General features: G+C 47.1%; 2 protein-coding genes across 2 annotated transcripts; both read right to left on the bottom strand.

Annotated features, from left to right (window-relative positions):
• On the bottom strand, nt 11,067-12,329 carry LOC104738265. The gene has a single exon (XM_010458466.1). It carries the CDS (start codon nt 12,327-12,329, stop codon nt 11,067-11,069), a length of 1,263 nt encoding a protein of 420 aa, XP_010456768.1.
• On the bottom strand, nt 23,352-25,534 carry LOC109128359 (uncharacterized protein At3g60930, chloroplastic-like). The gene is made up of 3 exons (XM_019234568.1): nt 24,721-25,534; nt 23,925-24,658; nt 23,352-23,849 (listed from the first exon to the last, which is right to left on the bottom strand). The coding sequence occupies exons 1-3, from the start codon at nt 25,532-25,534 to the stop codon at nt 23,352-23,354; spliced, it is 2,046 nt and encodes a 681-aa protein (XP_019090113.1).

Below are 27,485 nucleotides of genomic sequence, written 5' to 3'. Positions count from 1 at the left end.
GCTTCTACTTTTTATTAGTATCGATGTTGGCTGAATTTAGGAAATTTGTTATGTATTAATGTAGTAAAATCTTTTCAAACACCACTTTTAAACTTTGAGATTTTGACCTCGTGTGTGTTTTAAGTAAAAATCCTTGTAATCTCTTAAAATAGTTAATATTTTTCACATCATAAGTTCGATAACACTATATTTTAGAAGATTATTTAAAATTGCCAGAGACTGAGGAACCCTCTGACAATTCCATACCTTAAGGATATCAATCATAAGTATAAAATTGATATCTTAATCCTCGTAGAAACTAAAAATAAAGATATTTTTGTACAAAAACTTGGCAAGGATCTCCATTTCAATCATCAAATCTTGATCTTTCCCGATAGTTTAAGTGGGAGTCTAGCTATCTTTTGGCGGAATACGGTAAAATGTGTTTTTCTGTCTCCACCTACACTTTACTATATTGATCTATATATGACGAAAGGGCCATCCACTTTTTGCTAAACCTATGTCTATGGGAATTCGGTGAGAAAACCAAGACAACACATGTGGCGAATGTTGAAGAATTTTGCTAAAGTCGGCCTTTATCAAAGCAAAGCCTAAATTAGTAATGGGAGACTTCAATGAGATCAAGAATAATTGTAACGCCCGTGAACCAGAAATCCTGGTTGTGCATCAATCGACGCAAGTGAGTGCATCGATCAATGCAACCGCGCGATTGGTGTTTGGGTTAGTTCTATTTTCTCCGGTTTGACGCGGTTTAGTTGATGGAAACCTAGGGCTCAAGTATTTAAAGGGAGAACATGACGCCACTTATTCTTTAAGCCACTTTTTTCGTTTCTGGAAAAGAGAAAGAGGAGAAAAGTTCTAAAAAGTTCTTGAGAAGTTTCTGTGAGTTTCTGGAGATTTCTAAGTCGGATTTTGGTGTTTTTGGAACATGGAGAAGGAGATCTGAGCGAGGGTGACAAGTAGGTGTCGTTGGAAGGATTGAATCTCGTTGTTCTTCGTCAGATCTGCTGGTTTTAGAGGTGAGTGTGGGACCATGGCTTATTTAAGCGATTAGATGTGTGCTTTTGTGTGTTTTTAGGTGTTGATTTCTTATGTGGTTGTTTGTGAGGGTTTGTGATGTGAACGCCGGACGGCCTAGACGCTCGGACGGAGTTTTACGTCGTTGGACGGACGGAAAGACAAGTACTTTTCTCGGACAAAGGGAGGTGGGATGAAAGTAGAGAGAGAATGAGTTTTGAGAAGAAATGGACGGATAGAATACGGAATAGAACGGAAGGTGATGAAAGACAGATGGTAAGGACGGCTGAACGCGGTAGCGGACAGACGGACCGGGGAGTACGGACGGTGGCTAGCGAACCGAGTAAGCAACTCGACCTCGGTTCTCTAGAGGATGATGGAGTCGAAGTGAGACACAGCTAACAATCTGAATCGGACGTCGTGCGATGACGATGGTACGGATTGAACCGGCAGTGTACACGAGCGGTGGTGAGCGTCGTACGCCGACTAGAAGAAGAGCGATCCCGGATCGATCCTTCTAGGGTTTCTTTCAAGCTAAGTCCCGGACTTTGTTGCGAGAAAGAGGGTTGAGACAAGAAGCAAAGATTCTCTCTTTAAAAAATTATGATTTCATTCAAGTCTAAAGAGTCTAAGCTAGGGGCGTTGGAAGTTTAAATAGTGTAAGGGTTTAGAAGGGACTAGGGACACGCGGACTCGCTATGGTCCGCACACGTTGCCCTTGACGCGTCTCCACGGACGGTGAACACGTCGCCCTCTATGTGGTTTAAACAAGGCCACACACGTCACACTATTCCAACGTTCACAAGGGAAGACTCTAGATAAAATCAAAACGCAAATTTTAAAGGAAAAAGATAATAGAAAGGCCGCGTCCTTAGGCCGAGCTCTGATTGCCACGTCACTGATGTTAAACGCGGCGTTGCATGCGTCCTTGGGTTAAACGCGACATTGTGCGGTAGGACTCATCGCCTCGTTAAAACCTTCTCTGGTAAACCTCATGGGAAAAACCCGAAGTAAGGAAAAAGAGTACGAGTCATGATCTTACCGTCTTTGGCGCCCTCATCCTTGGGTAAGGACGAAGGCCGTACGGACGGTCTCGCTGATGGTTGCCTTGGCCGAGTCGATCTCTTGGTCTTCTTGGACGAAGGTTTGGACCAAGTGGTTGATCCTTTGCTTGGAAGCCCTGGATGAGCTCTTGCTCCGCGTGGTTGCACCGGGAGTGATCCTCGGCATGCTGGCTTTGAGTTGTTCCGCGAGTGATACACGTGTTCGGTCGGTGTCCGGGTTTGGTGCGAGTGTTCCTGGCCGCGTCTCCGGTCCGGTGCTCACATCATTCCCTCCCCCTTGCAAAGGTTTTGTCCCCAAAACATCTTCGTCATCACCTGCATCAAACGGAACTAAATCAGCAACATTAAATAATGTTGATGTGTGGTACTCACCGGGAAGCTCAAGTCCATAGGCATTGTCGTTGATCTTCTCGACGATCCGGAAAGGTTCGTCGCCCCGTGGGCTGTGTTTGTCCTTCCTTTTCTGGGCAAACCTCTTTGGCCGAAGGTGTAGCCACACCCATTCGCCAGGTTGGAAGAGCATTTGCTTGCGTCCTTTGTTGGCGTATCGGGCGTATTGTTCGTTCCTCCTCTCGATGTTGGCTAGGACTTCTTCGTGCAGACGTTTGACCAGTTCAGCCTTAGCGGCTCCGTCTTGGCATTCAGTCTCGCCCGGAGGTAATGGTAACAAGTCCATCGGGGTCAATGGTTTGAACCCATAGGCGACCTTGAACGGTGACTTCTTGGTGGCCGAATGAACCGCTTGGTTGTAGGCAAACTCGATGAGTGGGATGCATTCTAACCAAGTCCCTTTGTTGCTCGAGATAGCCGTACGTAGTAACGCACCAAGAGTCCGGTTGACGACTTCGGTCTGCCCGTCGGTCAGAGGGTGTGTGGCGGTGTGATAGAGTAATTNAAATCTTGATCTTTCCCGATAGTTTAAGTGGGAGTCTAGCTATCTTTTGGCGGAATACGGTAAAATGTGTTTTTCTGTCTCCACCTACACTTTACTATATTGATCTATATATGACGAAAGGGCCATCCACTTTTTGCTAAACCTATGTCTATGGGAATTCGGTGAGAAAACCAAGACAACACATGTGGCGAATGTTGAAGAATTTTGCTAAAGTCGGCCTTTATCAAAGCAAAGCCTAAATTAGTAATGGGAGACTTCAATGAGATCAAGAATAATTGTAACGCCCGTGAACCAGAAATCCTGGTTGTGCATCAATCGACGCAAGTGAGTGCATCGATCAATGCAACCGCGCGATTGGTGTTTGGGTTAGTTCTATTTTCTCCGGTTTGACGCGGTTTAGTTGATGGAAACCTAGGGCTCAAGTATTTAAAGGGAGAACATGACGCCACTTATTCTTTAAGCCACTTTTTTCGTTTCTGGAAAAGAGAAAGAGGAGAAAAGTTCTAAAAAGTTCTTGAGAAGTTTCTGTGAGTTTCTGGAGATTTCTAAGTCGGATTTTGGTGTTTTTGGAACATGGAGAAGGAGATCTGAGCGAGGGTGACAAGTAGGTGTCGTTGGAAGGATTGAATCTCGTTGTTCTTCGTCAGATCTGCTGGTTTTAGAGGTGAGTGTGGGACCATGGCTTATTTAAGCGATTAGATGTGTGCTTTTGTGTGTTTTTAGGTGTTGATTTCTTATGTGGTTGTTTGTGAGGGTTTGTGATGTGAACGCCGGACGGCCTAGACGCTCGGACGGAGTTTTACGTCGTTGGACGGACGGAAAGACAAGTACTTTTCTCGGACAAAGGGAGGTGGGATGAAAGTAGAGAGAGAATGAGTTTTGAGAAGAAATGGACGGATAGAATACGGAATAGAACGGAAGGTGATGAAAGACAGATGGTAAGGACGGCTGAACGCGGTAGCGGACAGACGGACCGGGGAGTACGGACGGTGGCTAGCGAACCGAGTAAGCAACTCGACCTCGGTTCTCTAGAGGATGATGGAGTCGAAGTGAGACACAGCTAACAATCTGAATCGGACGTCGTGCGATGACGATGGTACGGATTGAACCGGCAGTGTACACGAGCGGTGGTGAGCGTCGTACGCCGACTAGAAGAAGAGCGATCCCGGATCGATCCTTCTAGGGTTTCTTTCAAGCTAAGTCCCGGACTTTGTTGCGAGAAAGAGGGTTGAGACAAGAAGCAAAGATTCTCTCTTTAAAAAATTATGATTTCATTCAAGTCTAAAGAGTCTAAGCTAGGGGCGTTGGAAGTTTAAATAGTGTAAGGGTTTAGAAGGGACTAGGGACACGCGGACTCGCTATGGTCCGCACACGTTGCCCTTGACGCGTCTCCACGGACGGTGAACACGTCGCCCTCTATGTGGTTTAAACAAGGCCACACACGTCACACTATTCCAACGTTCACAAGGGAAGACTCTAGATAAAATCAAAACGCAAATTTTAAAGGAAAAAGATAATAGAAAGGCCGCGTCCTTAGGCCGAGCTCTGATTGCCACGTCACTGATGTTAAACGCGGCGTTGCATGCGTCCTTGGGTTAAACGCGACATTGTGCGGTAGGACTCATCGCCTCGTTAAAACCTTCTCTGGTAAACCTCATGGGAAAAACCCGAAGTAAGGAAAAAGAGTACGAGTCATGATCTTACCGTCTTTGGCGCCCTCATCCTTGGGTAAGGACGAAGGCCGTACGGACGGTCTCGCTGATGGTTGCCTTGGCCGAGTCGATCTCTTGGTCTTCTTGGACGAAGGTTTGGACCAAGTGGTTGATCCTTTGCTTGGAAGCCCTGGATGAGCTCTTGCTCCGCGTGGTTGCACCGGGAGTGATCCTCGGCATGCTGGCTTTGAGTTGTTCCGCGAGTGATACACGTGTTCGGTCGGTGTCCGGGTTTGGTGCGAGTGTTCCTGGCCGCGTCTCCGGTCCGGTGCTCACATCATTCCCTCCCCCTTGCAAAGGTTTTGTCCCCAAAACATCTTCGTCATCACCTGCATCAAACGGAACTAAATCAGCAACATTAAATAATGTTGATGTGTGGTACTCACCGGGAAGCTCAAGTCCATAGGCATTGTCGTTGATCTTCTCGACGATCCGGAAAGGTTCGTCGCCCCGTGGGCTGTGTTTGTCCTTCCTTTTCTGGGCAAACCTCTTTGGCCGAAGGTGTAGCCACACCCATTCGCCAGGTTGGAAGAGCATTTGCTTGCGTCCTTTGTTGGCGTATCGGGCGTATTGTTCGTTCCTCCTCTCGATGTTGGCTAGGACTTCTTCGTGCAGACGTTTGACCAGTTCAGCCTTAGCGGCTCCGTCTTGGCATTCAGTCTCGCCCGGAGGTAATGGTAACAAGTCCATCGGGGTCAATGGTTTGAACCCATAGGCGACCTTGAACGGTGACTTCTTGGTGGCCGAATGAACCGCTTGGTTGTAGGCAAACTCGATGAGTGGGATGCATTCTAACCAAGTCCCTTTGTTGCTCGAGATAGCCGTACGTAGTAACGCACCAAGAGTCCGGTTGACGACTTCGGTCTGCCCGTCGGTCAGAGGGTGTGTGGCGGTGTGATAGAGTAATTTTGTCCCCAGTTTCTTCCACAAAGTACGCCAGAAGTGACTAAGGAATCTTGGTTCCCGGTCCGAGATGATCTGAAAGACCCCATCCCCGGCCATCTATGGCCGGAGAGGTTCTCCCCTCCCATTACACTACTTAGTCATATTTTAGGGCCATTCCTTTAAACAATGTTCGTTTGCACATTCTGTGATTCATACATAATCCTTATGATATAATACTTAGAGTAAGTAAACATTCGATATTCATTAAGTAATCAAAGGATTCGATACAACTTATGAGTTTGCATAATAAGCTAGTACAAGCTGTATAATCGATCCTATCTACCCTTCACACCACCACCACTCATCTTCCCGGCCATGAGTCCCGCGCCTAAGCACTTCCTTTCCCGCGATCACCCTCATTTCCTGAAACCAAGTAGGCATCAATAACATTCCCTTTTCCGCTGTACATGTCATGCAATGCACGCTAGGTACTAATAACCGTCCAGTACAGAGGTCGGCCGGTAGAGAGTTATCCCGCGCATCAGTTCGGACGGTGTACTGGGGGTCTGTACCGATCCCTGTCCAACCGCCGTGCCGCGTTTACTTTTCTCCGCCCGATTTGTCCGTACTCGGACACCCCGAATGGTACGCTGATCGGTAGGGAGGTAGCATGCGCATCAGTTCGGTTGTTTCACGGTGAACCTGGCGGTTCCCGATCCACTTCCGAGCCGCACCCCCTTTCCTCCGACCAACCGGACCATCCTAAGCCATTACTTATGCTTATGTTTGATGCACTACCCCAATTCCCAGAGCCTATATGGACGGTACTGTACCGTACCTCCGACCCTTATTACCCTTCTCGCCGAACTCTTTATCTCTCGGATCCTTCTTCCTGATCTTTACTCGTACTCTCGAGTTTTTGGTGTATTTTTCTGTATCCGATCGTATCTTCAGAATGAGACGAGCGCCCCCTTTATATAGGGTCCTGGGCCGCGGTTTTGGCCCCAAAAGGCACCCTTCGGACGAATCCGTTCATTCATTCCTGTTCGCTCATGTACGCTCGCCGTACCCGTTCGACCATGGCCATTAGGCCGTGCCCTTTCGGTCCCGAGCTCCCAGCTGGCCAGTGAACTGTCCAATGTTGTCCAGCTGGTCGAGCAGGGTCGAGTTGGGTCGAGCTCCCTGGCAGCTGGTCCTGAGCTGGCCGAGAGCTGTCCGGAGCTGGCCCGGAGCTGTCCGGAGCTGACCAATACTTGTCCCATACTTGGCTCGTTTTTCCCCCTTGACCGAGCTAACGAGTAGCTCTTTCCCGACTTGTCCGAGATCACCCTACCATCCCGGACCAAGCCATGGCCTACGATCCTATTCAGGATCGCGGGCGTTACAAGTCTCCCCCCCTTGAAAGGGATTCGTCCCCGAATCCGGATCAAGTTGATCTTCACCCATCTCCTTGAACCATTTAGGAAAATCGGCCTTCATCTTGTTTTCAGTTTCCCAAGTAGCTTCCTCCCGTCCGCCGCAGTTCCACAAGATTTTTACCATGTTCATCCTCTTCCTGCGCATTTCCTTTACCATTCGATCAATGATCCGAATAGGTGTTGCTTCCACGGTCAAGTTCTCTTGCAACTCAGCCGGAACATCTTCGACCATTTCATCCTCTTCTCTTAGGCATTTCCGAAGTTGAGATACATGGAACACCTTGTGGAAAGCGTCTAACTTTGGTGGTAACTCCAGCTTGTATGCCACCGCACTTACCCGTTCAAGTACCTTGTACGGACCAACGTACCTTAGGCTCAATTTTTTTCTCTTAGTGAAACGCCCTTTTCCCGTATAGGTCATGGCCTTAAGGTACACCAAGTCACCTACTTCAAACTCCAACTCTTTCCGACGCTTGTCCCCATAACTTTTCTGTCGGTTTTGGGCTTCTTTCAACTTGATTTTTAAGAACCTTAGCTTGTTGGCCGTTTTGTCCACAATCCCAGGTCCGAATAACGTCCGTTCCCCAACCGGCGTCCAACACAAAGGCGTTCGACATGCTCGGCCATATAGCGCTTCATAAGGCGACATTCCAATACTAGCTTGGTAGCTATTGTTGTATGCGAATTCCACCAAGTTCAAGTAACTTTCCCAGCCTCCACCCCAATCCAGTACGCATGCTCGCAACATATCCTCGAGCGTCTGAATTGTTCTTTCGGACTGCCCGTCCGTCTGTGGGTGGTACGCTGTACTCAAGTTCACCCTTGTTCCCAGGGCCTTTTGAAAAGCTTTCCAGAATAGCGAGGTAAACCGTGTATCACGGTCTGAGACAATGCTCACCGGTACCCCGTGAAGCCAGACAATCTCTTCCATGTACCTGACCGCGATCACTTCGGCCCCATCTGTTTCTGCGATTGCGATGAAGTGTGCAGATTTGGTCAATCTGTCAACCACTACCCAGACCGCATCGTGTTTCCACTTGCTCATAGGCAACCCAGTCACAAAGTCCATGGTCACATGATCCCATTTCCATTCCGGCATGGGTAGACTTTGGACCAAACCGCTCGGCACCTGATGCTCGGCCTTAACGAGTTGACAGGTTTTACACTTGGCAACCCACGAGGCCACATCTCTTTTCATTCCCTTCCAGTGATAGTATCGTTTCATANGCTTCATAAGGCGACATTCCGATACTAGCTTGGTAGCTATTGTTGTATGCGAATTCCACCAAGTTCAAGTAACTTTCCCAGATTCCACCCCAATCCAGTACGCATGCTCGCAACATATCTTCGAGCGTCTGAATTGTTCTTTCGGACTGCCCGTCCGTCTATGGGTGGTACGCTGTACTCAAGTTCACCCTTGTTCCCAGGGCCTTTTGAAAAGCTTTCCAGAATAGCGAGGTAAACCGTGTATCACGGTCTGAGACAATGCTCACCGGTACCCCGTGAAGCCGGACAATCTCTTCCATGTACCTGGCCGCGATCACTTCGGCCCCATCCGTTTCCGCGATTGCGATGAAGTGTGCAGATTTGGTCAATCTGTCAACCACTACCCAGACTGCATCGTGTTTCCACTTGCTCATAGGCAACCCAGTCACGAAGTCCATGGTCACATGATCCCATTTCCATTCCGGCATGGGTAGACTTTGGACCAAACCGCTCGGTACCTGATGCTCGGCCTTAACGAGTTGACAGGTTTTACACTTAGCAACCCACGCGGCCACATCTCTTTTCATTCCCTTCCAGTGATAGTATCGTTTCAGATCGCGATACATCTTGGTCGAACCGGGGTGGATTGAGAACTTAGACTGGTGCGCTTCCCTTAGGATTTCGTCCCTTAGTTCCTTACTTTGCGGCACACACACCCGTCCATTCACCACAATGGTTCCATTGTTCGATGTTTGGAACTCAGTTTTATTATTCTCCGCCCAACCCTTTAGTTCCTTGTCATTTTCCTGAGCCAAACGAATTCTACTAAGTAGGTCCGCTTGATCAGCTGCCCCTAAGCCCAATGGCTCCACTGCTCCCGACAATACATTTAAATGCAAGGTCCCCAGCATATAAACCAATGCTTCCTGATTTTTCTCAGCTTCCACATCGAAGCGTCTCCTACTCAAAGCATCTGCGACTTGATTCGCCTTTCCCGGTTGATAGGCAATATCCAAGTCATAGTCCGTGACAAACTCCATCCACCGTCTTTGCCTTAGATTTAACTCTGGCTGGGTGAATATGTATTTCAGACTCTTGTAATCGGTGAAGATTTGAACTTTGGCTCCATAGAGATATGAACGCCAAATCTTCAACGCAAACACCACCGTGGCCATCTCTAAGTCATGCGTTGGGTAATTTCTCTCGTGCTTACGCAGTTGCCTTGAAGCATATGCGATTACACTGCCCCTTTGCATTAATACACAACCTAGCCCGGTTATAGAGGCGTCAGTGTACACTATGTACGGCTCATCCGTTTCCGGCAGCGCCAGTACCGGAGCACTTGTGAGCATCGCCTTTAACTCCGTAAAACTTTTCTCGCATTCCTCCGTCCATAGGAACTTGGTATCTTTCCCCGTCAATCACGTCATTGGCTGGGACATACCCGCAAAGCCTTTGACGAATCTTCGGTAATATCCAGCTAACCCAAGTAAGCTCCTTATCTCGGTGGCATTCCTCGGACGTGGCCAGTCCTTTATCGACTTGATCTTTTCCGGATCCACGGACACTCCTTGGTCCGAGACAATGTGTCCAAGGAACCCGACACTCCTTTGCCAAAACGAGCATTTGCTTAATTTCGCGAAAAGCTTTTGTTCCCTTAACCGCACCAAAACTGCCCTTAAATGATTCTGATGAGTCTCCCAATCCTTCGAGTAGACAAGTATGTCATCAATGAAAATGATTACAAACTCGTCCAAGAATTCCCGGAAGACACCATTCATCATTTTCATGAAGGCTGCCGGTGCATTGGTCAATCCGAACGGCATAACCACAACTCAAAGTGGCCGTACCTCGTCCGGAAAGCCGTTTTCTGAATGTCCGATGGCTCTATCGGAATTTGATGGTACCCCGAGTCCAAGTCTATCTTTGAGAACCACTTTGCACCTCGGAGGTTATCCATCAGCTCGTCTATCCGGGGCAATGGGTACTTATTCTTCACCGTAACCCTATTCAGCCCCCGGTAATCAATGAATAGCCTAAAGCTACCATCCTTTTTCTTCACAAACAAGACCGGTGTACCCCAAGGTGAACTACTTGGTCTGATAAACCCTTTTTCCAACAATTCTTCCAATTGTTTCTTTAACTCCACCATTTCTGCCGGTGCCATCCGGTAAGGCGCTTTAGATATAGGGGTCGTCCCCGGTTCCAGCTCGATGGTGAACGGATCTGATCTATCCGGCGGCACTCCCCGTACCGCTTCAAACACATCGGCAAATTCATTGGCTACCGGAATCTCATCCAGTTCCTTATTTTCCCCAACTTCCTTTGTTGTGATTGTGGCTAAGTACGCCTCACAACCTTTCTCCAGCATCCTTTCCGCCTGGATTGCTGAGATGATCAAACTTCCCGAAGTTGATCTTATTCCCTGGAATCTCAATGTTCCTTCCTTTCCCTCAAAATTTACTCTCCCTCGGTGACAGTCAATGTGAGCCTTGTACTTTCCCAACCAGTCCATCCCCAAGATAACATCATGTTTCATGAGTGGCACAATGATTAGGTCAGTAGGCATATCCACACCATTGAAAATGACCGAGATGCCGCGAACTACACCGTACGGGAACATCACCTGCCCGCCGGCTGCTCGGACCATTCCATATTCGGTGTTTGGTTCTCTCTGGAACCCACCTTTTCCTATCATTTCTGGGCTCACAAAACAGTGTGTGGCCCCCGAATCAAACAAGGTGTGCGTTTCCACACCTCCTATACTTAAGGTCCCTACACATTCCTCTAGAATGCTAAGTACCCTTTTCCCCATAGACATGCACCATGATGCTATGTAATGCACGAATTGAACTAAAAAGGGTTCTCGTTACATACCAGTAATCGCCCTGTAGTTCCCATCGGCAGTTTCCTCAGACAGCTCATACACGCGTGGTGCAACAGCCTGTCTCTTTGGTGGTGGCGGTAAAGTTTCCTCGCCACGGTTTCCCCGTTGATCAAGCTTTGGACATTCCCTCTTAAAATGTCCCTCCTTCCCGCACAAGTAGCAGGTCCTTGGCCCATTGCCATTGTCCATCCTTGGACAGTTTCGGATCTCATGGTCCTTACTTCCACAGCGTCCGCATGCACCCACGGCCTTCCAGCAAGAACCGCTGTGGTACTTTCCGCAAGTCTTGCACTCCCCATACTTGGGTTCAGACCTTGCGTTATCCACCTTGTCCCACTTCCTCTTTCGGTCGGTGGTTTTGGCTGGGTGAGTCGAACGAGAAGAAACTTTCTCGCGTTTGAGCTGTTTCTCTTCCTCTATCCCAGCTTCGATCATAGCCGCCCTTTCCACCACTTCCACGACCGAGTTAAAGACACCGTTCACGCAATGGTTGCGGATGTCTACCCTTAGTCCACGGATAAAGCGACGTACTTGTGCTTTCTCATCCTCAATTTCCTTTCCCACAAAGCGCCTAAGGCGACTGAACTCAACGTCATACGCGCGTACCGTCATCTCCCCTTGTACCAGGTTCAGGTACTCGCTTTCCAGTCGATCCCAAGCCTCCGGGGGAAAGAATTTCTTGTTGAATTCTATCTCAAAGTCCGCATAGGTTAGGACTTGACCACCTGTACGTTTCTCCACTGATACCCACCAGTCATGGGCTTCGTCTTCCAGGAAATGGACAGCAATGTCCTTTTGATACTCCTCCGGACAGCGAGTGGAGTTGAAGTTCCTTACAAGTCGACTCCTCCACTTGTCAGCCACAATCGGGTCCGTACTACCCGGGAAATGTTTTGTCTTTAGCCTCGTGACATGCTCTAGTGCATCAAGGTAGTCCTTTCTCTTTCTCGGAGAATCTCCAGGACCTACCCCAATGGTCCCCGCAACAATCTTGCTACGTACCGTTGGTACCACAGGATCCGGTACCAACGCCTTTGTGAGCACGTCCAGCTGTGCCATCATGGCCTTCATCGTTTCCCACTGTTCCTGGGACGATGGTACAACATTCGGTTGCCTATTCACGTCCGTAGCTCCGCTACTCTCCGGCTTATCATTATCCGGTTGTTTTTCTCCAGCCTCAGGTCCGGCTGCAATCAGGGTGTCCGTGTTCCCTACGTCCGCATCGACCATAGTCTCCGCGTCCATGGTCCCATCGGCCACCTCCTTGCCTTTTCTTTTCTTTTCCTTGCTGCTCTTACCCATCTGCAAAATTATGCATTAGTCACGGCTAAATTAACAAACCGCAAACAGTAAGAACAACTACCGCGAGATCCAATGAAGCCGATGAGTGGTGATGCCCCAAACCCGCATTATCGGTCCTAGAACCAAGCATGCTCTGATACCAACTTGAAAGACCCCATCCCCGGCCATCTATGGCCGGAGAGGTTCTCCCGTCCCATTACACTACTCAGTCATATTTTAGGGCCATTCCTTTAAACAATGCTCGTTTGCACATTCTGTGATTCATACATAATCCTTATGATATAATACTTAGAGTAAGTAAACATTCGATATTCATTAAGTAATCAAAAGATTCGATACAACTTATGAGTTTGCATAATAAGCTAGTACAAGCTGTATAATCGATCCTATCTACCCTTCACACCACCACCACTCATCTTCCCAGCCATGAGTCCCGCGCCTAAGCACTTCCTTTCCCGCGATCACCCTCCTTTCCTGAAACCAAGTAGGCATCAATAACATTCCCTTTTCCGTTGTACATGTCATGCAATGCACGCTAGGTACTAATAACCGTCCAGTACAGAGGTCGGCCGGTAGAGAGTTATCCCGCGCATCAGTTCGGACGGTGTACTGGGGGTCTGTACCGATCCCTGTCCAACCGCCGAGCCACGTTTACTTTTCTCCGCCTGATTTGTCCGTACTCGGACACCCCGGATGGTACGCTGATCGGTAGGGAGGTAGCATGCGCATCAGTTCGGTTGTTTCACGGCGAACCTGGCGGTTCCTGATCCACTTCCGAGCCGCACCCCTTTCCACCGACCAACCGGACCATCCTAAGCATTTACTTATGCTTATGATTGATGCACTACCCCAATTCCCAGAGCCTATATGGACGGTACTGTACCGTACCTCCGACCCTTATTACCCTTCTCGCCGAACTCTTTATCTCTCGGATCCTTCTTCCTGATCTTTACTCGTACTCTCGAGTTTTTGGTGTATTTTTCTGTATCCGATCGTATCTTCAGAATGAGAGGAGCGCCCCCTTTATATAGGGTCCTGGGCCGCGGTTTTGGCCCCAAAAGCCACCCTTCGGACGAATCCGTTCATTCACTCCTGTTCGCTCATGTACGCTCGCCGTACCCGTTCGGCCATGGCCATTAGGCCGTGCCCTTTCGGTCGCGAGCTCCCAGCTGGCAAGTGAACTGTCCACTGTCGTCCAGCTGGTCGAGCTGGGTCGAGTTGGGTCGAGCTCCCTGGCAGCTGGTCGAGCTGGCACTAGCTGGCCGAGCTGACCACAGCTGGCCACAAGCTGTCCNGGTAGCATGCGCATCAGTTCGGTTGTTTCACGGCGAACCTGGCGGTTCCTGATCCACTTCCGAGCCGCACCCCTTTCCACCGACCAACCGGACCATCCTAAGCATTTACTTATGCTTATGANCTTTCCCGACTTGTCCGAGATCACCCTACCATCCCGGACCAAGCCATGGCCTACGATCCTATTCAGGATCGCGGGCGTTACATGATCTTCCGGGGAAGACCGTGAAGACGGACCACATGCATAAAGAACAGGTTGGTTAAGTTAGTCGCGTCGTTGCTCTTGTGGCATGTAATGAAGTGGGCCATTTTGGAGAAACGATCGACCGCTACAAAAATGGTGTCCTTCCAATGTATTGGTGGCAATCCGAGGACGAAGTCCATGGACAGGTCGACCCAAGGACCTGTTGAGACCGGTAACTGTGTGTAGAGTCCGTGAGGATGAGTGGTAGATTTGGAGGCTCGGCACACTACGCACTGGCCGCAATGCTTCTCGACCATGCTCTGCATCCTTTGCCAAAAGAAGTGCTCTTGTAGCATGGCTAGAGTTTTGGCCACGCCAAAATATCCGGTCAGACCTCCACTATGCGCTTCTCTGATCAATAGGTCACGGATAGAACCGGCTGGGATGCAAAGGCGCCGACCTCTGAATAAATAGCCCTCATACACATAGAACTCTGCATAGTTGCCTTTGCCAAAGTTCTTGAAACATTCTCCAAACTCTGCATTATCTGCGTACGCGTCCTTGATGATCTCGAACCCCAATACTTTGGCGTCCATGGTGGTGATCAAGGCGTGTCTTCGGGAAAGGGCATCAGCTACGACGTTTTCCTTTCCTTTCTTATACCTGATAACGTATGGGAAGGATTTGATGAACTCTAGCCACTTCACATGCCTCTTCTTGAGATTGGTTTGGCCGCGCAAGTGCTTCAAAGTCTTATGGTATGTGTGGATTACGCACTCCCGAGCGAGCAAGTAGTGCTGCCAAGTCTCCATGGCACTGACCAGCGTGTACACCTCCTTGTAATAAGTGGGATAGCTAAGGGTTGCGCCGCTGAGCTTCTCGCTGAAATATGCCACCGGTTTACCGCCTTATGTGAGAACAGCTCCAATGCCAATGCCGGATGCGTCGCATTCCACCTTGAAGGTCTTGTTGAAGTCGGGCAGGAAAAGGAGGGGAGCTTGGGTGAGACGCTTCTTGAGTTCCAGGAAGGCTCGTTTTTGTTCGGTACCCCACTTGAACTCCTGGTTCTTCTTGATCACCGCGGTAAGGGGTGCGGTAACGGTGCTGAAGTCTCGTATAAAACGTCGTTAAAAGCTGACGTGGGAGATGCTAGTTGGTGTGGACCATTCTTCTATGGCTTGGATCTTCTTGCCATCTACCTTTAGTCCCTGTTTACTGACAACAAAGCCTAAGAATACAAGTTCATTAGCAGAAAAGACGCACTTTTTCAAGTTGGCGTACAGTTGCTCTTCGCGGAGAGTGTTTAAAACATGTTCCAAGTGCTCGACATGGTCCGAAAGGCAGGAGCTATAAACGGGGATATCATCGAAATAAACAACAACGAACTTGTTGATAAAGGCCCTCAAAACATGGTTCATTAACTGCATAAAGGTAGAGGGTGCATTAATTAAACCGAATGGCATTACCAACCATTCGTACAAACCTTGCTTGGTTTTGAAGGCGGTTTTCCATTCATCTCCTTCCTTCATCCTCACTTGGTGGTATCCACGTTTGAGGTCGATCTTGGAGAAAATGGTTGAACCGGGTGCTGGTACTTGGTGGTATCCAGTCGCGGAATCGGGTGCCGGTACTTGATCGTAATGTTATTCACGGCCCGATAGTCGACGCACATGCGCCATGATCCGTGTTTCTTTGGTACAAGCAGGACAGGGACAACACATGGGCTAAGGCTTTCTCAGACATAGCCTTGGGACATGAGTTCGGACACTTGTCGCTCTAACTCCTTGGCTTCTTCCGGGTTCACTCTGTACTTGGGATGGTTGGGCAGTTGTGCTCTGGGAACTAAGTCGATAACGTGCTCGATGCCCCTGAGTGGTGGTAATTCTTTGGGCAGTTTGTCCGGGAATACGTCCGAATATCTCCTAAGGACGTCCTTGATAACGTCTAGAAGTGTGTCCTCTAAGCCGCCTATACCTTCAACCAACAAATCTCTAAAAACTATCAATAACACTTGGTTGGCGTCCCTAATGGACTTTCTAACGTCACTTGACTGAATTAGGAAGTTCAATTTAGGGTCCGAATCCTTAGACAGCTTCATTTGCATTTCCCTAACTTGTGTCGGAGTTAAGGGTTTTAGGCTTATACGTTTGTTATCGTGTACAAACGTATACTGGTTGGTGCGACCGCAATGCGACGTTCCCTTATCAAACTGCCATGGTCTTCCTAACAATAGGTGGTTAGCTTGCATCGGTACTACATCACATAGGACTTGGTCCTTGTACGGTCCGACACTAAAAGGGACGAGGACTTGGTCCTTCACGCGTATCACAGTCATATCGTCTAACCACTTAAGCTTATAAGGCTTGGGATGACATGTGGTCGGTAAATAAAGTTTCTTGACCATGATGGAGTTCGCTACATTCGTAAAGGAGCCTCCGTCAATGATCAAGCCACATACCTTCCCGCTTACCGTGCATCACGTGTGAAAGATGTTGTCGTGCTGGTTGGAGTCATCCGGTTCGTGGCTGGTGTTGAGGATGCGTCTGATCATCAGAAGCTCTCCATCGTCAGGTTTGGCTATGGCCTCCTCCATGTCCGACACATCTCGGTCTTGTCCCTCGGCCATTTCTCCTTCAGACTCGAGCTCTCCGGACTCGGTGATGATCATGGTACGGGCGTTTGGACAGTCGCGGGCATAATGGCCTCGGCCTTGGAATTTGTAACAAATGATCTCCTGGCTCCGCACATCATTGGTCGTCTTGCGGGGATCTTGTCGGTTGTCCCTGATCGAATCCTTGGGCTTGAACCGCGAGTCGACAACGACCGTTTTAGACTTCTCTTATGGTCGGTTGGATGGCGATGCGTTTGGCGACCAGTTAGGAACACCTTGGGTTCGAGTCCGGCTTGTGGCTGCGAGCTTCTTCTTGATTTGGGTTTCTATTTGCATTGAAAGATGCAATAGTTCCTCAAATCCTTGGTACGGTTGGCGCTCGACCTTGCGCACAATCCGGTCTTGTAAGCCATCGAGAAACTGGGCCATTAGAGACTCCTCGGTATCCTCTACTTGGAGCCGGTTGCTTAAGTGCTCGAACTCCTCGTAGTATTCCTCAACGGACCGCGAGCCTTGAGTGAGTCTCCAAAATTTCTTTTGGAGCTTGCGGTGATAGAGCGGTGGGATGTAGCGACGTCTCATAATGGCTTTCATGACCTCCCAAATGGCAATAGGCCGGTCATGGTTGCGACGCTATTCAGCAACCAGGCGGTCCCACCATGTGAGTGCATAGTCGGTGAATTGTGCTACGGCATACGAAATCTTGCGTATTTCCGGGTAGTTGTAGCAGGAAAAGATGTGATCCATTCGACTCTCCTAGTCGAGGTACGCCTCGGGGTCGAACTTGCCAGCGAAGGGCGGAGCTGATAATTTGTGTCCTGTTTTGATCGGACGTGGAGCTTCTTCATACCGATCATCACGACGGTAACGTTGCCTCAGACGTGGCTCATGCTCATCGTCGGACGGGTCACTTTGTGCCGGTTCTTGTCTTCGTCGCTGTACGGGCGGCGGATCTTCTCTCACAGGGTTGGCGAGTTCAAGTCGGACCATTCGTTCGGCTAATTGTTCTATGTTGTTACGAAGGGCCATTAAGGTGGCACCGATCTCTGGCGGTGGTAGCGGAATCTCCGGATGTTGTTGTGCGTCCATAGCGACTGTGGTACAGACGGTGGTCGTATGATGGACGGTAAACTCCAACGGTTGTCGACTCGAACAGAATTCGGGTCATAGACGGTTGATATCACGAACAGGAGACGGTTCTTGAACGATGACGTGAATTTGGTCCGTACGCGATGCGCTGGCCGAGTGAGTCACGTACCTCGTTCAAACAAAACGAATATTCGTGAATACACGCGTCCAAAGTTGCCGGATAAGATATTATTTGGATAGTCAAAGATTGATATGACAACAAGACAAACGTACAACCGATGACTAACAAAAAGCAACTACACGCGCCTAAAAGCAAACACACGCACAAAAAAAACACACGCACAAAAAGTACAACTTTTGGAACCACAATACAAACTAGACACAAATCACTGTACTTTATGGATCTAACGCGTCCTAGTCAAGAAAAATGATGAACAAACGAAGAAAACAAGATGAACAAACGATCTAATGGCGGTACTATCGGATCTATGCAATTCTAGAGATGCAAATAAGGAACCGCACTTGACAAAACGAAAACTTTAACGATAAGAGAGAAAAGATCTGCGGTTTCAGAAAGATACAACCTTTAGGTAGAACCTTTTACCTCTGATACCAGCTGATGTGAACGTCGGACGGCCTAGAGGCTCGGACGGAGTTCTACGTCGTTGGACGGATGGAAAGACAAGTACTTTTCTCGGACAAAGGGAGGTGGGATGAAAGTAGAGAGAGAATGAGTTATGGAGGCGAGTTTTAAGGGGAAATGGACGGATAGAATACGGAATAGAACGGAAGGTGATGAAAGACAGATGGTACGGACGGCTGAACGCGGTAGCGGACAGACGGACTAGGGAGTACGGACGGTGGCTAGCGAATCGAGTAAGAAACTCGACCTCGGTTCTCTAGAGGATGATGGAGTCGAAGTGAGACACAACTAACGATCTGAATCGGACGTCATGCGGTGATGATGGTACGGATTGAACCGGCGGTGTACACGAGCGGTGGTGAGCGTCGTACGCCGACTAGAAGAAGAGCAATCCTGGATCGATCCTTCTAGGGTTTCTTTCAACCTAAGTCCCGGACTTTGTTTCGAGAAAGAGGGTTGAGACAAGAAGCAAAGATTCTCTCTTTGGAAAACTATGATTTCATTCAAGTCTATTGAGTCTAAGCTAGGGGCGTTGGAAGTTTAAATAGTGTAAGAGTTTAGAGGGGACTAGGGATACGCGGACTCGCTATGGTCCGCACACGTTGCCCTTGACGCGTCTCCACAGACGATGAACACGTTGCCCTCTATGTGGTTTAAACAAGGCCACACACGTCACACTTTTCCAACGTTCACAAGGGAAGACTCTAGATAAAATCAAAACGCAAAGTTTAAAGGAAAAAGACAATAGAAAGGCCGCGTCCTTAGGCCGAGCTCGGATTGCCACGTCACTGATGTTAAACTCGGCGTTGCATGCGTCCTTGGGTTAAATGCGGCATTGTGCGGTAGGACTCGTCGCCTCGTTAAAACCTTCTCCGGTAAACCTCATGGGAAAAACCCGAAGTAAGGAAAAAGAGTATGAGTCATGATCCTACCGTCTTTGGTGCCCTCATCCTTGGGTAAGGACGAAGGCCGTACGGACGCTCTCGCCGATGGTTGCCTTGGCCGAGTCGATCTCTTGGTCTTCTTGGACGAAGGTTTGGACGAAGTGGTTGATCCTTTGCTTGCAAGCCCTGGATGAGCTCTTGCTCCGCGTGGTTACACCGGGAGTGATCCTCGGCATGCTAGCTCCGAGTTGTTTCGCGGGTGATACACATGTTCCGTCGGTGTCCGGGTCTGGTGCGAGTGTTCCTGGCCGCGTCTCCGGTCCGGTGCTCACATCAGTTTGCCTTTGTGTTTTGTGGCCTTTCGAGGACGTTTTGGCATCACAGAACCAAGAGAAGTCGGTGGAGATCATGTTCAGATATGCTCCGCGTGACTGCATCGATAGATGCAAGGAGTGTATCGGTCGATGCATCTGAGGTTGCATTGATCGACGAAAGGAGTTTGTTGTTCGAGACAAAGATGTTGCACCGATCGATGCAAGTGGTGCGTCGGTCGACGAAAGGTCGTAGAGTTATGCTTTGTTCAGAATTACCTGGTTTGCTTGTCTGTGTATTGATTGTGATTATCTTTTCGTTTGTGTGTATAGACCAGTTGATGAGAGGATCGCCTCACTGAGTAGGATGGTCTTGGAGCTTGGTTATTGTGTTTTGGTTGTATTTATATGTTGTTCGAACCTTGTATAGAAGTATGCTAGGTTGTTGGATATAATGGTTATGAATGGAATGTTGTATTGGAGTTGGTTTGATATGTCTTCTGCTGTGCATGTTATTGGATATTGGTTTATTATTGGTATTATGGTTGGTTAGTAATGTTTATGTGGTTTGTTTAATTAAGTACTATGGGATGTTTAGTAGTGTAGATGGTTAAAGGTAGTGTTGTCGCTGGTCATGGTAGGGGCAGACGCCAAGTTTCTAGTGACAGTTGAGGGCGCCGACGAGTTGCAGGCATTCCAGGAGGGGTCAGTGAGTGTGGACGTAGGCGACGGTGGAACCGATGAAACCGGTGGAGCCAGTGTGGGCGGTGTCAGTTTACGGTTAGCCTATCCTACTATGGCTGAAGCCTGGAGGACGAGGCTGGAACGCAACTTCCAGCCTCTCAGATGTCCTCAAGAGTATTGGGTGGACATAGGGGTCCACCACCTGGCAGACGATGCTTATTTGTGGTGGTGGTTGGTGGCTGCCATGAGGGCGCAGAGTGAGATAACTTGGGTTGATTTCATGGAGGAGTTCTACCACAAGTATTTTCCTCGGGAGGCGATGGACCGTATGGAGGTGCAGTTTCTGTAGTTATCGCAGGGGTCTCGGACGGGTCGTGAGATGAATGTGGAGTTCAGCCGGCTTTTGATGTATGAGGGTCGAGAGATGGTGATATGACCCCTGGTCACGGTCGTTCATGCGAACATACGGGCGGAAGACTGAACAACGGAACAAATATGAACGGACATCTCGGACTAGGTTGTGGAACATGGAGAAGCTATCCGACTAGGAGACTCGACAGGAATAGCTCCAAGAGATGTAAGAACGAGGGGGAAATAGAGATTCACGAGGAGATGCTCGACTCGATCGGCTCTAGACGGAAACAGATGGATCGATGTGATGACACACGAGTGATGGTGCTTCTCGTGATACGGTCAGACTAGAAGATTACGAACCCGGTTCATGAAGCTTCTAGGATTTCGTTTCCAATCACTAAAGAACGAGAGAAAAATGAGAGAAAAGTACTCTATTGCGTATCGAGTCTAGTCTTTACATTTGAGGGTCTAAGCCTTTATATAGGCAAGCTTACATAAGGGAACACTTGAACCCTAAACATGTGGGCTATGATCACACAAAGGTTTAAGCTTGATGTTTGTGAAATCATAACTAGAGATTGTCAATTAAAAGATATGAAAAGGAGATTACTATTAAAAACTTAGAAGTAAATAAAGATTCAACAAATCAAGAACAAGTTTAAGAACCCTCAAAGCTGCTAAACAAAAGATAAGAAGTCTTTCCAATAGATTTAGGGGGGTGTATTCCACTTGACATTTAAATGATTTGTGTAAAATTTACAAATCCTATGTTATTCAATCATGGATTTTTAAAAGTCTATTAAAATCCACTGTTATTGAACTGATGATTTAAAAAACTACTTTAAAATCCACTGTTATTCAAAATAGTTTATGCATTTGGATTTTAATGACTTTTAGGGATTCTGGAGGATTTGAGAGGATTTGTTTAGTTAAAAATACAGAAATCCAAATCTCATGGTTTTAGGTAGGATTCGAAAGAATTTTACAGAAAATCATATCAACTTCCCTAAAATCTATCAAAATTCCAAACCCAGAGTTGTTATTTCGCCAAACCCAGAGTATTTATTTCGCACCCGACTTTCATATGTAGGGATAAGCCAGACCCAGAGTATTTATTCCGCACCCGATCTTTTAATTTAGGGATAAGCCGGACCCAGAGTATTTATTCCGCACCCGATCTTTTAATTTTGGGATAAGCCGAACCCAGAGTATTTATTTCGCACCCAAACTTTAGTTCGGACGGAATGGTTAGCCAAACCCAGAGAATAATTTCGCAGTCCAGCATCTGAACTAAAGCAAAGGAGATAAACCGAGCCCAGTATCTCGCTCTCCGACCAAACGTATCCCGTTAAGGCTAAATAGCTTAATTTTTAAAGTTTGATTAATGTTTTCTACCATCGTTTAATAAAAATTGCCGGATATAAGCCGGGAGACGTCTCGCTTCCGGTACATTTTTCAGCAATAAAAATAGCAAACTTTAAATACTCAAATAGTGTAATTCGCCTGCTACAATGCGGCGGAATCTTATTACATACTCAAATAATTTTTATTTCAAATAACACATGTTAATTCCGAACTGGTGCGCCATTTGTTGCGATCTCACGAACACTCGTCTTGAGTCGTTTTGGCATCGGCCACAACAGCTGCAGCCCGGTCTTCTCCCAGTCCTCGGGGCGAGTTTCCAATGCTCTGGCCTTCTATTCGGACTCATCCAACAAGTCAATAGTCTTTTTCCTTTTTGCCTTAAGTATGGCAACTTCAGATTCTAAAGTCTTCAGCTGGCGGTCGATCCTACCTTTTTCATATGAAAGTACTGGAGATCCTGGTTCAATTGTTGATGTGTACCTGCGATCTGCATAAGCAAAGTCAACAATGGATTAGTTTGGAAGCGGATATTGCAGGATGTCTCGCGATAGTTACCTGACGAAAGAAGGTATCAGCTTCAGCAAGCTCGACATCACTAGCACGCCTGTTAATATAAAACGGCTTGACGTTTCCTGGAATGAAGTCACCAATCAGGGTAGGATCCATGTGTGTCGGTTTCCGACCTGCTTCCTTTCGGCACTTGTTGCAATACGCAACCAGGCATGGCGGTAGGGCCGCTATCCTCTCGAATCCATTCTCGATCCAATCTTTTGGGTGGGATTCGAGCATCTCAAGCTTGAGCAGCAATTTGCATTGCGCTTGTTCGAGTGCGGCGAGTCGATCGCGGTACTCCGTGTGAAGGTCTTCCACCTGATGAAGAAATTCTTCCAGGTCACGTCTCTCTTCCGGTTTGACGCGGAACATCAGCATCCAAGGAGCTCGGATGTTCGGGTAGTATGCCATCTTCCTTTCGATAGCTTCGGCATTCCAGAACGTCGGGACACCATTCCCGATAAGAGGGGATTCCACGCTGCTAATAGAGTTCGACATCGCTCTAGTTTAAAGTTTTCAAGAATTGTTTAGTTCGGAGATCGCGCTGGTTGATTTACATGCACACTGGGGTGTGAAATTTCCATATTCTGTGCAAAATGGCAAAAGTACAAATTTCGAGAATTTGTTGAGTTTTCCTTTTTGGCAAAAGGAAAAATTCTGGCACCAAAAAAGAAGAAAAAGTTTCAAAAGGGAGAATGGGCCGAACAAGTCGGCAATGTTTTACAAGGGTATTCAAACCCATACATAATGAATTTTGGGGCAAAAACAAAAAATTAAAGATTAGCGTCCAAAGCACCGGTCAAATCGGCTTGGAAGCTCTCGACATTGGAGCCATACGGATGATAGACGGAGTCCGGAGCCATCGTTCCGGGGTGAAGAAGTCCGTAGCCCAGCTGATCAGGGGACATGACGAGGTCGTTTTCATTCAGTTCGAGGACGTCGATCGCTTGGATAGTTTCCTCGGCTTTGGCCTTGTTCTTATCAACCTCCGCGATTCACTCCTCAGGAATAACGACCCCCTTCTCGATCAGATATTGCACAGTTTCCTGCACTCCGGTAGCTTGGTTTAACAGGTCTTCCAAGGGGCGAATCTTCTCTTGTTCGACTAAATAAGCCTTGACCTTATTCAATCGAGTCTGCACTTTCTTCGCTGTTCGCTCCACCTTCTCCAAACGATCCCGCCGAAGTCTTTTAACTTCAAAGTCGAGTTTGATTTTCAACTCGTTGCATGCTCCCTGCAGTTTGGATTTCTTTTCTTCGAGAATAAGCGCTCGGGAATTCAGTTCGCCAATCCTCAGTTCGGATTTGGCGATGATACCGTCCTTTTCAGCGAGAAGAGCTTCAAGCTCCTTGATCCTCTCGTCCTTAGCTTTGCTGGCAACTCGGATTTGTTCCGCGCATTCCTTCACCTTTTCAAGCTTGAATCCAGACTTTTTATCGCTTTTGACTCGCCTATCATATAACTGAGTCAGCGTATTCATCCTGGCGGCAGTCTATGAATTCAAAGAACATACGTCAGTCTTGCCCGCACAAAGTTTGAACAAGTTAAAGAAAATTATAAGGCTAACCATTAAGTGGGATTCGGCGACGTCAAGGAACGCTTGTTGGAACTCCAGTTCGTCCGCTGACGGAAGAATTCGACTGGAGATCTTCAAGGTTCGGAAAAGTTCGCCTGAAGCATCACGACTTGTGACCAAAGGGGTATCACCGAAATACTCAAAGGCAAACCGATCCGTTTTGTCATTTTCTCTTGCTAGACGGAATCGGTCGGCAGATTCCAGTCCAGCGTCTTTAGCTGAGCGTTTGCGGTTTGCTTCTGGTTGCGGCGCCTTCTTTTTGTGTTTCCTCTTTTTCCTTTTTGGTCCAGCTCCGAGCTGAGGAACATCTTCTTCATCGTTTGGAGGGTCGGCATTCCCTAAAGCTAGGGGAGGGGTATCGTCTTTTGCAACATCGACCGTGTCGACGTCTTCTTCGGAAGTTCGAGTGAGATCGACGACGGTCCGATCCTGAACAGGATCAACATTAGACCGGTCCTGAGGAGGATTGATATCAGCTTCGATGGCAGCCTGGGTTTCTCGGCGAACGACCTGGAGACTGTCGGATTCAACGCCACGTGACCCGGCTGGCTCCGCAGTTCGTCCCAGCGAACTCGCGAAACTTGGGAATGTTGTCCTGGGTTTGCCTATCGCTGTTTCAACACGGATACGGGTAATAAATTCCCACCGACGATTGTTCCCGGATAGTAGAGTGTTCCTAACAGGGTGATAGTCCGGAGCTAGACGTGTTGCGCAAAATGGACGATCTGGAAGCAAGACATGAAAAAGTTAAAATTGGTCAGAGGTGCCGAAGTCAATTAGAACGTACTGGAAATATAAAATCTACCAGGATTTTTATTCCACACTCTCCGATGGAAACCCAATGGATTAACGAGCGAGTACTGATCGACGTGGACATAAAAGTAATGGTTCACCCACTTCTTGAATTTGGAAACTCTTTGACCAGCAAGGAAATTGTGTGCCGGTCTCATATTCACTTCCCAGCGATGCGGACTCTTTGATGACTTGAAGTTGGATAGTTGCTCAAAGCATTGAACTCCAATGTTAACTCCGACTTCGACTGCTATGGTAAGGGCAGCCATGAAGTTACAAATGGCTCCAGGGACAAATTGGCAGATCGCTATCCTGCGTCTTTGGGCGTAGAGTGATATCAATGCTGGGATTGGGAATAGGAGGCGACATTCAGTAAAATAACCTTCCGGCGGGTTCCAGGGGCGCTGGACGGCTCGAGGAATCAGAATTGTGACGTTGCTGTTAAATAGACCGCATGAGTTCAGCATGTCGTTCACGGTTTTGATCGAACTCAAACTCTTATCACCTCCAATTCGTCCTTTATAGTCTAACAAAGGATCGATATCTTCGATTGAGATTCCTAAAGGCGCGAATCGGTCTTCTTCTTGCGACAACACATCTTGAGTCAGTTCGTCACTCCCGCCTTCATGACGAACTGGTAGAGGAGTCTGTGATGATGAAGCTCCAGCTGAGCAGCGAGTTAGAAGAGATGGGATTTCGGAGCCCGATCTACTGGATTCTCCGATCTGCGCGACGCGTCTTGAGGTGCGACAAATTAATTGTCCGCTTTTGCTTTCCGGCGAAAAAGAGGGATCTGAAATGCCCGCCATGATGTGAGTTCAGAGAGTGCGGTAGAAAAATGGAGATAAATAATTAAAAGAAGAGAGTTCGGAGCAGATTACCTTTCACTGTTGGCAGAAAATGAGAAATGACGAAGGGAGGAGGTGTATTTATAGAGTCGAATGGGCGGCAACCCTACGAAGAGTCATTATGACCTACGCGGCTCTTCGACGTCCGACCTAGCAGATGTGACGCAAACGACACGTGTCATTCGGACGGTTCACGTTGAAGTGGCGCGGGAATCCCAGGTAAAATCAAATGATTCTTTATGGTCTAGATCGGATATTCTCTTTTCCATAGTTCAAAATATTCAAATTCAATTCCGAATATTTAGAACTGGGGGGGGACTAATTGTTGGTGCGGGATTTAGCACCCCCGACATACCGAACTAAACCAGAAAGACAATTTGGTTATTTAATTGGGAATCCGGTTAAGTACTCAGTTAGGTCATTTAAGCCCACTTCGGATAGAAGAAGCCCAGCCTCGAGGGTGAAGAACCGACTTCCACTTCGCCCGGCGGCCGAACTAAGAGATAGAGTAACTTTCTTTATTTCAGTTCGTCTGATAAGGAAAGTTAATATATTGTGCGATTTATAACTATGTATAAAGGGGAAAAGACTTCTCCATTGTAAAGCATCCATCATTGAATACAATTATTGAGTTCTCTTCTTGTTCTTAGCGATAGAAACCCTAGTTCTTAAAAGATCAATTCCTTTTCTTCTAAATCAAAGCTTAGATTGATTTTCTAGAGGGTTTACTTTACCGAATTTGTTCTCCCCCATAAACAAATTCATTGTGGAAATCCAGTTGCTACAAATGAGAAGCTTCGGTCGTACTCTGCCCGAAGGCGTGTCGCCAAAAGGAAGAACCGGAGATTGTTTGGCCGAAGGAGATGCCCGTTTAGTACCTCTGGAGTTTTACTCCTCCTTGCACTCTTTGCCCTTTTAAGCGCCAGAATGACTTACGTCCACTAAAACTGCCATAACTCATGCATCATAGCTCTGATTTGCTTGAAATCACCTCCATTAGAAAGATAACTAAACATACTATAACTTGTTTGAAGAGCTTTGACGCTAAAGCTCAATGAAATATCTTCTTCTGGGTCGATCATTGAGACGCTTTTGACTGGTTCTGAATCATCCTTTCTCTTCTTTCCTTTATCTTTCTTTGCTCATTATTCTCATGATTCTTTGACCTCCCCTATATCTCTTTTATATCTCCATTTCTTCATTCTCCTTATTTTAGCTACCTTTTGCTCCATTTGACTCCAAAACTCAATGATCCACTCCATGAACCTATAAGGGACAAAAACAATGCAAATATGCACCTGTGGACCTAATCATGAATGCAAATTTATGAAAAATTAAGAGAAATGAAACTTTAAAATTGATAAAATACAATATATCATTTACCGTCAGTCAAAAATAATACATGGTTCTAACAGAAAGTAATAGTAATATAGTATTATATAGATAAAAACATCCAAGGTAAAAATTTACCAGCGTTAAATAATTCTATAATGTTCTTGACGGCTATTAACTTTTTGGTATGAATCTACCAACCATTGTATATAGATAAAGATTTTGTATGACACAATATAATAAATAAAGTATTTTCTATTCAACAAAAAAGATCGTACAAAACATTTGTTTTGAACAAAAAAGGTATTAAGAGGGGTACTGAATTTGATATTTTAGAAAATTTTAGAGTATTCTTAAGATTTTAGAGTATTCTTAAAATCACTTGTTACTCAATTGATCATGTTAAAAAATCTTTTTAAATTATATGTTATTCAACTTAGATTTATCTAAAATCGTTTAAAATCGTTTAAAAGCTCAATCAAATCTTACAAAAATCTAAAATATTCAAATCACACCAAACCCCTTAAAAGTTCAATATTTTTTGGTATTTTTCTCTCTACTTGTATTACATTTTAATACT

This window comes from Camelina sativa, chromosome 13 (assembly GCF_000633955.1).
Source record: "Camelina sativa cultivar DH55 chromosome 13, Cs, whole genome shotgun sequence".
In the NCBI taxonomy this organism is placed as follows: Eukaryota; Viridiplantae; Streptophyta; class Magnoliopsida; order Brassicales; family Brassicaceae; genus Camelina; species Camelina sativa.
This window is presented reverse-complemented; position numbering and strand designations above follow the sequence as displayed.